This window comes from Colletotrichum karsti (assembly GCF_011947395.1).
Source record: "Colletotrichum karsti strain CkLH20 chromosome Unknown Scaffold4, whole genome shotgun sequence".
NCBI classification, from domain to species: domain Eukaryota; kingdom Fungi; phylum Ascomycota; class Sordariomycetes; order Glomerellales; family Glomerellaceae; genus Colletotrichum; species Colletotrichum karsti.
The window spans coordinates 156,650-169,075 of NW_024065904.1; the positions used below are offsets into that span (position 1 = coordinate 156,650).

The window sequence follows — 12,426 nt, forward strand, 5'->3', positions numbered from 1 at the left end:
GCCATGTGCGTCCAATTCCAGCAAGTGGTAAAAGGGGGACATGCGACCTCCTGTGTTTGTCTGAGTGTTGAGCATCCTGTTCCTGCATCATGGCGTTTTTGCTGACCCTCATGAGAACTTCTGTATTGCGACGCTGAGTTGGCCAGAGAAGGCAACTGAGTCAATTACGAGCCCAGCAAAACGGCATGCCATGGCGGCAGCACCATCAATGTTACCTGCTCAAAATCAACACACATTCCACCTGGCACTGAGATCCCCTAGTCTTCGCTTCAAAAGTTCAATGTCCGTGTAAGGCAAGTCAAACCCGTTTAAGTTTATTTTAGTCACGGTGTCAATGACTCGCCGGAACGACGAGACTCTGGAGATCCTCCGCCAGGCTCCAGCGGCGCTATCCAACTGCAGTTTTAAGGTATCGATCCCGCTGTGGACTCTATGATATGTGGACCTTCAGTGTTTTCTCCGAAATGATTTGCAGGCTTACTTGTTACGTGATTGCCTCTATCGCGCGGAACCGTCTTGTAGCACGCGACCGACACGCTGGACTGCCATTCCCTTCCGTGACATGACTCGGCTTGTTAGTATGCGGGCGATTTTGAGCTAAATAGTTCAGTTCTCAAGCTATTGAAGACTCTAAAGTAAGCTTATGTTCTGGATTTGTTCATGCCAACTCTTCCTCCAACCTCCCAACTCCAAGTCCTTAAGGGCAGCTATCTCCATCACGCAATCAAAGACCCTGGAGCGACAAACCTGGAGCAATCCGAACCGCCTGTTGAAGACTACCGAAGACCCCATATCGCCAAGATTCCACCACCAGCTAAGCCGACGCCAAGGCGCCAACAGCGCAAACGAAGCATTACTGTAACCCTCCCACCGCTGACTTCCAAGGATGTAGGCAAATGACCTTCCTTCTTGTCTCTGTAGGGGAACGATAACCTCGACTTACGGTATTGGGCTGCGAACAGGGCGCATCACGCAAGCACGACCAACCGTTCTCCAATCCATTCTCCGCCAGGCTCTGAGAAGGAACACGCTTAATTCTTGGACTTTTGTGGATTTTACATTTTCGCCCACAGGTACACAAGGAGGAATAGCACTAAGCCGGGATTTCATGGTATTCATTATTTGGATTGAATCTGCCTGCTTGGCCCTTCCTCTTCCTCCTTGTCGATTGGTACCTTGCATCGTATCCCGATATCGACATCAACCTCCTTGACAATGCTCCAGTCCTGTTGGACGGGCTCACCCGCAGAACCAAGACGATAATGGCAACTCCATAATCGACTTCCATGCCCCTTTGGTCAGGGGTCTCGTGCAGGATGCAGGTCTGAAAAGGAAGCTCTTTGTTTATGGAGCTTCGACTGGAGAAGTCGTTGAAGGCCTCAACAACATGGGCTACTTAAAGCCCATGATGACCTCCCCCATAGCCCGTTTTCTAGGAGCTCAGCAGGCACTCTCAAGTCCCCAGCCCTCAGTCCCTTCTTTCCCTGCCATTCGTTCCCTTCCCTCCCGTCTCCAGTCGCCGCCATGTACCGCTCAATGAAGTCCCTGGCCCTACTTGGCCTTCTGGCCCCGGCTTACGCCCACCCGGCCAGCGGTCATAAGTCGACGCTCGCTCGCCGCGGCGTTGACATCGAGTCGTTCCGTCTTCCCCAGCTCGGCTCTTACACCAACGCGACCCAGACGGAGACGAGCCCGCCCATCGCGCTTCTCAAGCGTCAGAGCTACGTCGACACGGCCACTGAGCTTGTCAAGAAGCTCGCTCCCAACGCTGAGTTCCGCGTCGTTGGAGATCACTACGTTGGCACCAATGGCATTGCCCACGTCAACTTCAAGCAGACTGCTCACGGACTCGACATTGACAACGCCGACTTCAACGTTAACGTAAGTGTGGACACGCCTCCAGATTACACATAACGAGAAGCTTACACCAAGACAGATCGGCAAGGATGGCAAGGTTTTCTCTTTCGGCAACAACTTCTTCTCCGGAGAGATCCCTGAGGCCAGCCCACTGAACAAGAGGGAGTTCAAGGACCCCGTCTCAGCTCTTAACGGCGCCAAGGATGTTCTCCAGCTGCCCGTTGAGTCCGCCGATGCCTCCGCCGAGGCCAAGGAGGGCAAGGAGATCTATGCGATCAAGGGAACAAGTGGTGCTGTCGCTGATCCTGAGGCCAAGCTCGTCTACTTGGTCAAGGGTGATGGCAAGCTTGCCCTCACCTGGCGTGTTGAGACTGACATTGTCGACAACTGGCTCCTGACTTACGTCGATGCTGAGACCAGCGGTGAAGTTCACGGTGAGTCCCCAAGCAGCACAAAAGTCACAGTCCGGGAGCTAATCATTTGACAGGCGTTGTCGACTATGTCTCCGACTTGGCGAACTACCGCGTCTACCCTTGGGGCGTTAACGACCCTACCGAAGGTAGCCGCTCACTTGTTACCGATCCCTGGGACATCGCCGCCTCCGAGTTCACTTGGCACAGCGACGGCCCGGGATCCAACTACACGACGACCCGTGGCAACAACGCTATTGCGCAGTCCAACCCAAGCGGCGGAAGCTCCTACCTCAACAACTACCGTCCCAACAGCCCTTCCCTCAACTTCGACTACGAGTACTCCACGAGCCTAACGACCCCGTCAACCTACATTGATGCATCGATCGCACAGTTGTTTTACACGGCCAACCACTACCACGACTTGCTTCACGAGCTTGGCTTCAACGAGCGGGCTGGCAACTTTGAGATCAACAACAACGGTGCAGGCGGCGCCGGCAACGACTACGTCATCCTCAACGCCCAGGATGGATCCGGTACCAACAACGCGAACTTCGCTACGCCTCCTGGTAAGTCTATCTAAGTTGTAGAGCCCCGGCCGTATGAAGTGGAGACTACCGGCAGGTGCACGTGCCACCCGTTCCGGAGGTGGGGCCGTACCGCACATTCGAGCATACCGCTAACTTTTGGCTTAGATGGACAGCCCGGACGCATGAGGATGTACCTCTGGACGACCGCGACTCCCCGCCGCGACTGCAGCTTCGAGGCCGGTGTCGTTATCCACGAGTACACCCACGGCCTGTCAACTCGTTTGACTGGTGGCCCGGCCAACTCCGGCTGCTTGAGCGCTCTCGAATCCGGTGGTATGGGTGAGGGCTGGGGTGACTTCATGGCCACCGCCATCCGCCTCAAGCCTGCCGACACTCGTGCCAAGGACTACTCGATGGGAGCTTGGGTTGTAAGTGTCGCTATCTTCAACATTCAACAAGTGCCTGATCTAACACGTCGCAGAACAACAACCCCGCCGGTATCCGTTCTGTCCTCTACTCCACCTCTTTGACCACCACTCCCAACACCTACTCCACCATCAACGGCCTCACTTCTGTCCATGCCATTGGAACCACATGGGCGGTGATGCGTAAGTTCAATCATCTTCCTACAGGTCTCACAGCGACATGAAACTGACGGATCTCAGTGTACGAGGTCCTCTGGAACCTGATCGACAAGCATGGCAAGAATGACGGCCCTCGCCCTTCATTCGACGCCAACGGTGTCCCCACCGACGGAAAGTACCTCACTCTCAAGCTCGTCATCGACGCCATGGCTCTGTAAGTTGCCTCTTTCCTGAACACTTGATGACCACATTTGGCTAAGACTTTCCTAGGCAACCCTGCTCTCCCAACTTCATCCAGGCCCGTGACGCCATCCTCGACGCCGACACTGCTCTTACTGGTGGTGACAACCAGTGCGAGATCTGGACAGCCTTTGCCAAGCGTGGCCTTGGTTCCGACGCCGTCTACAGCTCCTCGAACCGCCGCAATGGCTTCACGATCCCCACTGGCGTCTGCTGAGTTTGAAATGGCATGTAATCCACGTTTGTTTTGAATACATATCAACATAAGCGCAAATAATGAAATATAATGTGTAACGAAACCCAATCATTCAGCAATGTCTGTGTCCTCCGGCGTGACAGCTTCCACACAATCCACATAGTTGGCCTTGACATCCGCTTTCCACTCCTCCATGGGGATGAACTTGCCACCGACTCTTATGTTGCCCATGGGAATGTCTTTGATCCATGCCTCATCACATTGGGGCAGTTGGAAGAACTTGTGGTCTCCGGTGCAGTGTAGGTCTCTGACTGCCTTGGGCCCGTCTTTGATATAGCAGGCATCATCGACATAAACATGACCGACGCAGTCCTCACAAACCCAAATTCTGTCTGGAATCTCTGGATAGCTGTTGCAGCCGCCTCGGCAGTAACATATCCACTTCACAGGCAGTTCGGGCTTCTGAAGGGGAGCATCGGCGGACTTCTCAGCAGTAGCGTCATCCTTGGCTGAGGCCTCCGGCTCCTCATTGCCGGAAGTTTCCTCTTCAGTCTTGGTAGTCTCGTTACCGTCAGCCACGGCCTCAACATGTTCAGGTATCGGATCTGAATGTGTGGTGGTGTCGCTTTCTGGAGTCGTCAAAGCCTCTTCGGCAGGTTGTCCGGTGGCAATAATGACTTCCTCAGCAGGGCCATTCTCATCCGAAGGCCTCGACGTCGAAGCTGTGGAGTCCTGCCACGCCTTCAGCTTCCGCTCGTACTCTTTCATCTCAGCTTGTCTCGAGTAGCTCATCATCTCCCAGCAGGCCTGGCGATTGGCCTCATCATTCATGGCGGTGAAGATCTGGGCGAGCACCCGGAATGAATTCCAATCATTCTCGACGTCGTCATCTGACAACATTTCGAGCATCTGGGCCGTGGTATCCCGCAGCAGTCTCTTTCCCGTCATGATATCGCCGTTGAGTCGGGAAAACCGCGCAAACCTGAGCGACGAATCAAACCCTCTTATCAGACCTGACCTGAATATCGCATCCAGGGTCTTAACCTTTTCAATACCAATCGCTCTCGCCTCCGGTGTGGAATCTTCCTTGAAAGCCCGCTTGGTGTAAGCTGGGAGCAAAAACGCGGCGAATTCGTTCAGGATTTCCGCGTCCCAGTCTTGCACCCACTCTTCCCGTAGCACGCTCTCAATCGCACTGATGCCAGCGTTCTTGTACCCGGGTCGGTGAGCCAAGCACCACTTGTACCACTTGTTCATGTGGGCTATCCAGTATGGCTCACGTGTTGGGCTCTCTGACTTTTTGACACCTTCTTTCCAGAGATTCTCAAGGATATCCCATCGATCAGTTTCGAGGCAGGTGGTCAAGAGGTCGTTCCAAAACCAATAGCCATAGTTTTTGGATGCGTGCTGAACCACTTCGGCTGCAACAGTAGTGCCGTTCTTCGTCGTGGTTCCAACCAACTTCTCGCAGTAGGCCACGATGTGGCCCCAAAGGCTCCGTTTCGCGAAGTAGGAGACGATGATGATAGCGAAGGATTCGATGAAGAAGTGAGATTCGTCGATCGCTGCCAGATATAGCTTCGCTGCTTTCTCTGTGCTGGCTTCGTCTGACTTCTCCCAATAAAGATGACCCAAGTTAATAATCACGTTAGTGTATGTGCCCAAGTTCGATCTGGCCGACCTCCACTCTGGGTCGTTCTTCACATCCTTAAGCTGTTCGATGACTTTCTCCAGCATTGTGATGCTCTCATCAATCTGGTCTGCAGAATCTCTGATGACGCCCATGTAGGACATTGCTACCCAGTGATCTGGGTGAAGCTCAAGGGTTCTCCTCGCTCTGGCCTCGACATCTTTGAAGCTGACCAATTCTCCATCCTCTATCCAATAAAGAATATCCATCATCACTTCTTGCCATACGGCGTCGCTGATTTCGTCCTTGCCGAAGTTCTCGTATGTCCAAGCCTCAACCATGTCGAAGTCGTCCAACGTAGGTCGCCAGAGCTTGTCTTCGTCGATACTGAACTCTTTCGTTGTTTCCTCGGTTGATTGAGTCAACTAGTAGTGTGTGGCGTTAGTTCAATGTTAATAGTAACGCCCAAGTCACGAATTCACTATACTCACCCTTTTGATGAGACCAGTGAGTAAGGTGAAATGATCTTGCATGACTCTTCCACGGTCTACTCGGTCAAAAAGTTTCTTGGTTGTGATCCTTGCGGCCTTGCGGTACCAGTTGTTTTCACCGCTGGCCACGTTCTTCAGGGCGTTCTTGTCTTCCAGATGCTCAAGAACCGTGGAGTCTTCGGACCACTTCTGGAGTAGTTTGTTGCCCGAATCATTGAAAATCCAAGGTCCCCAGTTGCTTGGCAAGCTTTTGGTTTCACATGCGCTTTGTATCTCCCAGTTGTTTCCGTAACTCCGTGATATCAGTGCAGTGATAGCGGCCTCCTCGACGAACAAGCGAGAAAGGAGGGCTCCCGCCTCGACCTTAAGATCACGATTAGACAGAGAGAGGTCGGTCTTCTCCAAGTGTTGGTAAAGGTACTCCGCGGAGTATGTGAGGAGCTTCTGGCTCTTTTCCGTCTGTGGATCAACCAGGCACCGAAGACACCTTAGGGCGAGTGTGATCTGCGCATTATTCGAATCCTGGCAGATATGGTTCTGTTTGCGCTCCATCTTTCTCTCGAAGAAGTCCTTGAACCCAAACTTGTCATAAACATCTTTGGGACAGACAGTTGTGAGGTAATGTTTCACAATGTAAAGTTCCTCGGGTAAGATCGATTCGGGATTCTTGGGCCCTGGAATGTTTTGGTCCTCCCACATCTCGTCGACCTTGAAGTCAATTGTGTCATCGTCCATTCGAAACAGTGGGGAGTACTTGGTCCTGATCTTGGATTCAAGGGAGCGGAGAGAAGTTTGGCGAGTAGCAGATTCTGGATCTGCCTTCAACTCCAGAGCGGCTTCAACCTGTTGCGGCGTCATCCACTCCAGTCCCCATTTCACCCAAAGAATGACTTCGTTGATCTCCTCGATCTCCTTTGGCTTCATGATGTCATCGAGTCTCTTGAATTCTTCGAGAATCTGTTTAGACCTGGTTTCGCCAGCCTTTTCAAGACAGTCCTTTACTTCCTCGAGGGAGTCGACTCGGTCGATCTTGTCAAGTGTTGTACTTGCAACATCGTAGTCGCCATTTGCGGAGTCCAGAAGTTTTTCCAGGACCATCTTCCTCGTTTCTGGAACGTCGGGCCGGCTCAAGTCTTTGAGAATTTCCATGTCGTTCATTCGAGCGTCGATATAAAGCTCCATGTCCTTCTTATTTCGCGTGCCCAGAGTTATCTTTTTCATTCTGATACCGTCTTCACTTTCGAGCTGCTCGAATGTGCTTTTGGTGCCGGTCACCAAAACCCTGGTGCGAAGTCGAGGAGAGTCCTCGGACAACTTCTGAAAGAGGGTCGTGAGCCCGTCCAAGTTCTCTCCGAGACCGTCAAGCACGATGAAAAAAGTGCTTTCGATATTGCTTCGATCGCCATTCTCGAGAAGAAATTGCTTCCATACGTGGACTGGGTCATCGAGTTTCACCGTCACGCAAAGCCCAGCGACGGACCTGAGGAAGGGACGTTCCTGTTGCGTGAGCTGCCACAGCAGACTTTTTGAGATCCTTCCAGCTATTACATGCTTCTTCCGGAACCCCTGGTTGGCATCTTCCTTGGAATCGGCCTCCTGAAAGTAATATGCACAGACTGATCTCGTGCTTGAACCATCCACGGTCTTCTGTTTCTGGAGTCGGTTGATAATGTGCGTGGCAATACGTGACTTTCCCGAGCCTTTCTCTCCTTCAATACCCAGGATGGGATCTGTGTTGTCGTCGCCCGTCATCCATGAGGTGAAAAGCGGCTCATCGTTCAGCCACTGACCAGTTCCGTCAATCAGATCAGCTTTGTGCTTGCGTAGGGGACTTTCCCATTTCTCTATCGCGTCTTTAGAGTTCTTGCCGAAGAAGGCTTCCTGGACTTTGTCCTTGAACTTTTGCTCGGCTTTCTCTTGCCTCTGTGTGGCGTTCTGTTCTACCAGGGTATCGAGCTTAACTGAGCTCTCTTTTGTAGTTTGCGCAGCCTCCTGACTAGCCTTTGCAGCGTCTTGACTGATCTTGAAAGTTTGAGCAGAGACAAGTCCGTGTTCTCTAGCTGTCAAGTTCTCCATGGCAGCCAGCAGTCCCTTGATGTCGTCATCATCCAGAAACATGTGCTTCAGGAACATGGTAACCTTGTGCCGTTTCTTTTTAAGTTGAAGAGCTTTGTCGCATACGTTGATGAAGAGCTTGAATTGGCACGAGATGACTTTGCGAAGAGACGCGTCCATCGCCTTGTAGTATGTGAGTCTCTCGAAGAACTGAGCGCACTTTTCAAGCAGCTCTGCAAGGCTCTCAAACGCCGCGGAATATGACTGCCATGCTGCAATGACAAACGTGAGAGCGTTGAAGCAAGTATTCGCAGGCCCAAAAGCCTACAGACCTTGTTAGCTTGATTCATGGAGAAGAGCTGGTGGGCCTTTCTCACGTTTGAAGCGCCATCGGCAATCATCCCCCCTACTTTCGAAATGAACTGGAGGGTCCGATTGAAGGCTTTCTTGACTTGGCCGTGCTTCTCAGCAGCCTTCTGGTCGGACGCCTGCACCTGCTCTAGGTGACGCATGACTCCGTCGATGTCAAGTTGCTTGTCAATCTTGCTGGGGTCGCCTCCAGCCATGCGAACTACCATGACCTGAACCTCTTGCCATATTGACGTAATCTCGTCATTTTCAGGGTCAACGGGCTCGGCCACAACGGTGACGATACCACTGGCCTTGGCACCCACCGCTGTCATGTTGTTGATGGTCAATAATGATCGCAGTCTCGCAGATTCTTACCCAGAAAATATCGGAGTGGTGCGGAGCGGGACTTTAATCCCTTAAAACCTCAAACCACGCGACAATTTAAGAGAAACAAGCTTGCGATCATCTCACTAAAGGCCAAGTTGCATTTTAGTGCTGATTATGTTGCATTAGACCTAGTCACCCGCTCAGCACCCTGGCGATCATAGTAGCTTTGATTGGGTAAGTAGTCTGACCAAACGTTCAGCTCCGAGAAACCCATGTCAGGCGATGGTGCGAGCTGAAAGTGCAAGTCCAGACAAGTGTTGTCACGACGTCAGCCTAATGATGTGCCAAAGGTGCATAGTCATTGGGATGCAAGCCGCTGTCGCTTACTTTACTATAGATGTAGAAAGAATTTCATAAATGACCACCTTCCTCATTTGGTTCGACGTATCTGCACTAACCTGCAAGTTTTGCAGTATTCAATCCGCCATAATCTGACATAACGCAGCACCTATACGTCGCATGGTTGACTCTTTCTGTGATTCGACTTATCAAGTCTAATTTGCCGGATTCGCATATGCGCAAATTCAGGCTGTCGCTGCCTAACGCTTGTGCCTTTCTTGCACCCCAGTCTGACTGGTTCTTGATTGAGGATCCTTCCACTGGTAGTTGGAAAGTCATGATTATGAGAGAAAGGTTAGATGTATTACTTTACTGCGTGGCTAATCGCTATTGCTGTTGCTATGATCGTGAGATTTCGATAAAGAAAGCATTGCAAGGTTCTAGGGTTATGATGAATTTCGCTGCAGCTTTACTTCAAATCATTTATGGACTGCATTCTTTCAACTCCACATACACATTTGACGCGCAAAACCTCTGGCCACAATAGATGATATGAAGAAACGTTAGCGACAACCTATTCTTGTTAGTTAGGATAGCAACATGCCGCATGCCCTGGCTCAAAACACTAGAGCTTCGGGGTTTTCTTATCGATATATTGCTGGCAGAGGAGGTGAAGCCGACCTTGAAGATGACATGGGATCTGAGGATAACCTTATCCCACAATGAAGGAGTCAGTTCAGGAACGGCTACTTGTCACATGCTTCTCTGAAGATCTCCGGGAAGAGAGCTCTAGATGGTAAACAAAACAAAGGGGTATGCGGACTTCAAAGCCTCCCGGCTCACGATACATATATATGATTCGGTACCCAAAACTCATAATACGAACTATTATTATTAAAGCCTTCTAGCTTAGAGTCGCTTACTCCTCGATACCTTGTTCTATGTGGACATGTGAATTTCGTGACAGCATTATATCCTCACGCCGAGATACTAGTTGCGAACATACTCGACAGGCTCAAGCTTGGAATCATCGCAGCCCGCACCTCCAGTGATCGGGTTGCAGCGAGCAGCAGCACCTCCAGCAAGACGAACAGCGTAGTCAACATTCCAGCGGGTGCTCATGCCGTAGGCCTGGAAATCAGTGGAAACGATTTGGGCGCCGCTGGAGAAGGCCGCCTTGCGCATGCCGGTGGTGTCGTTGGAGAGCAGAGTGTCGAGGGGAATATCGGCGCGGGTGCGAACCCAGTAGCCGGCCTTCACCTGCTGCTGGATGTTGGCCTGCTCCGTACCGGTGGGATCGTTGAGCTGTATTGGTCAGCAAGAGCTCGCATCGGGCGGAAAGAAACAACAAAACACTAACCTTCTGGAAAGCACAGTCGGATTCACCCGGGGCGGAGTTGGTGAACAAAACACGGCCCTCGAGGTTGGGCTTGCCGGCGGTGTAAGCGTCACGGACGGGGTGGACAGGTCCGTTGTCCATGAGGAAAAGCACGCGCCCACGGGCACTCTCCAGGTCAGGCCAGCCGTGCTGCAGAACGGACTGTTCCAGGGTCAAGTTGCCTCTGCGGATGTCGTCGGGAGTTACGAGGTCTTCGGGACCGAAAACGCTACGGATCTCGTCGTCGAGCCCCTGAAGCAGCTTGGTGTCATTCCAAGGGATCACGGAGGCTCCGCCGAGTTCAGCGATCATCGCCTCGGAAGTCTTGAACTCGATCATGAAGGGGATGGGGACATGGTCAGGTTGCGCCTTGCTCCATGTCTTCACGATATTCAAGCACCCGACAAAGGTTTTGCAGGTGGTGTGATAGTCCGCGTCAGCTACGTGCATGACCTTGATACCAGGCTGCTGAAGTTCCGGATCGGGAGTGGTGGAAAGGTTGGCCAACTCGCGGATTTTCGGGGAGGCATAGTGGCCGCCCTCGGGATCGGCAAAAATGTCAAGCTCAAAGTTGCGAATAGACTGGTATGTCGCCTGAATGTCGAGGGCCGGGTGAGAATAGTAGTAGTTCTCCACCGAGGGAAGAATACCGGCCTGCGTAGGGTGCTCCTCGAGAGGAGCCTCACGGTGGTACGAATTGTGAGTGCCGACGACCTGGATCTGGTTCATGCGGAGGCCGCGGGACCAGGTAAGGCCGTTACGGGAGTAGGTGTCGTTGGAGGCCGCGGATGCGAACGGCAGGAGAACTTGAAGATTCCGTTAGGGTTTGCGCCGGAAAGCTTGGGTGGAGCTGGGCTTACGGAGGGCGGCCTTGACGGCCATGGAGGTCATGGGCGACATCGTGAACTGGAATTGGCCGGGCTAATGCGCAATGGGATGGCAAAAAGAACAGCAAAGTTTTCGGAGGGATTGAGGAGATTCATATTGATGTATTTGTAGGGTTGCTGCGGGCATCATACAGGTACTCAACCCATGCATGTTATGACGGAGACCTGGTTGAGTTGCGCCGGCGAACCGGCCGGGTGGGCCAGGTGAACGCACGTGGGATGAGAATGGCAATGCTACCGCAATCTACGGGCTAATCCAAGCTGTTGGACGCAATAAAAAAGAACTTTGAAAACTAACAAACTTGTTCCTGGCTAGGGGAGACGGCAAGCAAGGAGAAACTAGAGGCGGGACTTCAAGGAAGGGCGCTCCGGAGCGAACGGCGATGAGGGGAATCGCCGGGGAGATGAACTTGATGGGTCTCTCCACTGCCGATGCCCGTTTGCCCCGCACCATCGAGCTTCCCGACTCGGCCAGCCTAAGGTAGGGACGTATCAACCAATAGGCGACTTGAGGGCCAGCATGTGCCTGGAGCTGCCCGCATTTTCGCCTGAAAGCTGGGTGGTTTTCATTTGGCGGTTCCCGAGCCGGCGTCCGCGGCAGTGATACGTGTTGCCAAACACGTGGGCAAAAACATACGTAGGGACGAAACCATGCTGAATACTGTCGATTTCTCGATATGGGAGAAAGTCCGATCTGACTACGCAATCGTCGGATGAGCAAGGCAAATGGTGAAAACCAGATCTCATCGATGACATGGAGACTCTCTTGCGAGGAGCTAACCCTCCACGCCGGATACCTGTAATCTCTGCAATTATCCTCAAAACGACGGCATTGAGGCGTTCACCGAACAGCGGCAAAAAGCTACGTGATAATGAGGTCATGTGAAGACCAACTGGGGGAAACATGTTGGAGGAATAGCCAGTGCTCAGCGAAGTGTGTTGATTTGATAACTTCGAGGGAACAAGTGAAACGCATCACTTACCTAGTCTCCGAAGACAACAGAGGTGTGATTACTTATCTAGTATATAGCTCATTTAACAGACATTCAATCATGATTTGATACAGCCCAATGCATGAGAACCCACGCGATTCCTTCCAAGGCATCGGAATTACCAACGCTATGCCAGCCACGACGCCACACCCGTCTTTC

At 52.2% G+C, this 12,426-nt stretch overlaps 3 protein-coding genes across 3 annotated transcripts; 1 reads left to right on the forward strand and 2 right to left on the reverse strand.

Annotated features, from left to right (window-relative positions):
• Nucleotides 1-1,524: 1,524 nt before the first annotated feature.
• On the forward strand, nt 1,525-3,838 carry CkaCkLH20_01593 (extracellular elastinolytic metalloproteinase; the record flags this gene model as incomplete). The annotated part of the gene is made up of 7 exons (XM_038884312.1): nt 1,525-1,881; nt 1,937-2,291; nt 2,345-2,836; nt 2,963-3,225; nt 3,279-3,405; nt 3,463-3,595; nt 3,652-3,838. The coding sequence occupies 7 exons, from the start codon at nt 1,525-1,527 to the stop codon at nt 3,836-3,838; spliced, it is 1,914 nt and encodes a 637-aa protein (XP_038750012.1).
• An 87-nt stretch (nt 3,839-3,925) lies between these two features.
• CkaCkLH20_01594 (neutral amino acid permease) lies at nt 3,926-8,676 on the reverse strand (the record flags this gene model as incomplete). Its single annotated transcript, XM_038884313.1, has 3 exons — nt 3,926-5,872; nt 5,939-8,317; nt 8,371-8,676. 3 exons carry the CDS (start codon nt 8,674-8,676, stop codon nt 3,926-3,928), a joined length of 4,632 nt encoding a protein of 1,543 aa, XP_038750013.1.
• A 1,324-nt stretch (nt 8,677-10,000) lies between these two features.
• On the reverse strand, nt 10,001-11,288 carry CkaCkLH20_01595 (acid phosphatase; the record flags this gene model as incomplete). The annotated part of the gene is made up of 3 exons (XM_038884314.1): nt 10,001-10,315; nt 10,371-11,194; nt 11,249-11,288. 3 exons carry the CDS (start codon nt 11,286-11,288, stop codon nt 10,001-10,003), a joined length of 1,179 nt encoding a protein of 392 aa, XP_038750014.1.
• Nucleotides 11,289-12,426: the final 1,138 nt, after the last annotated feature.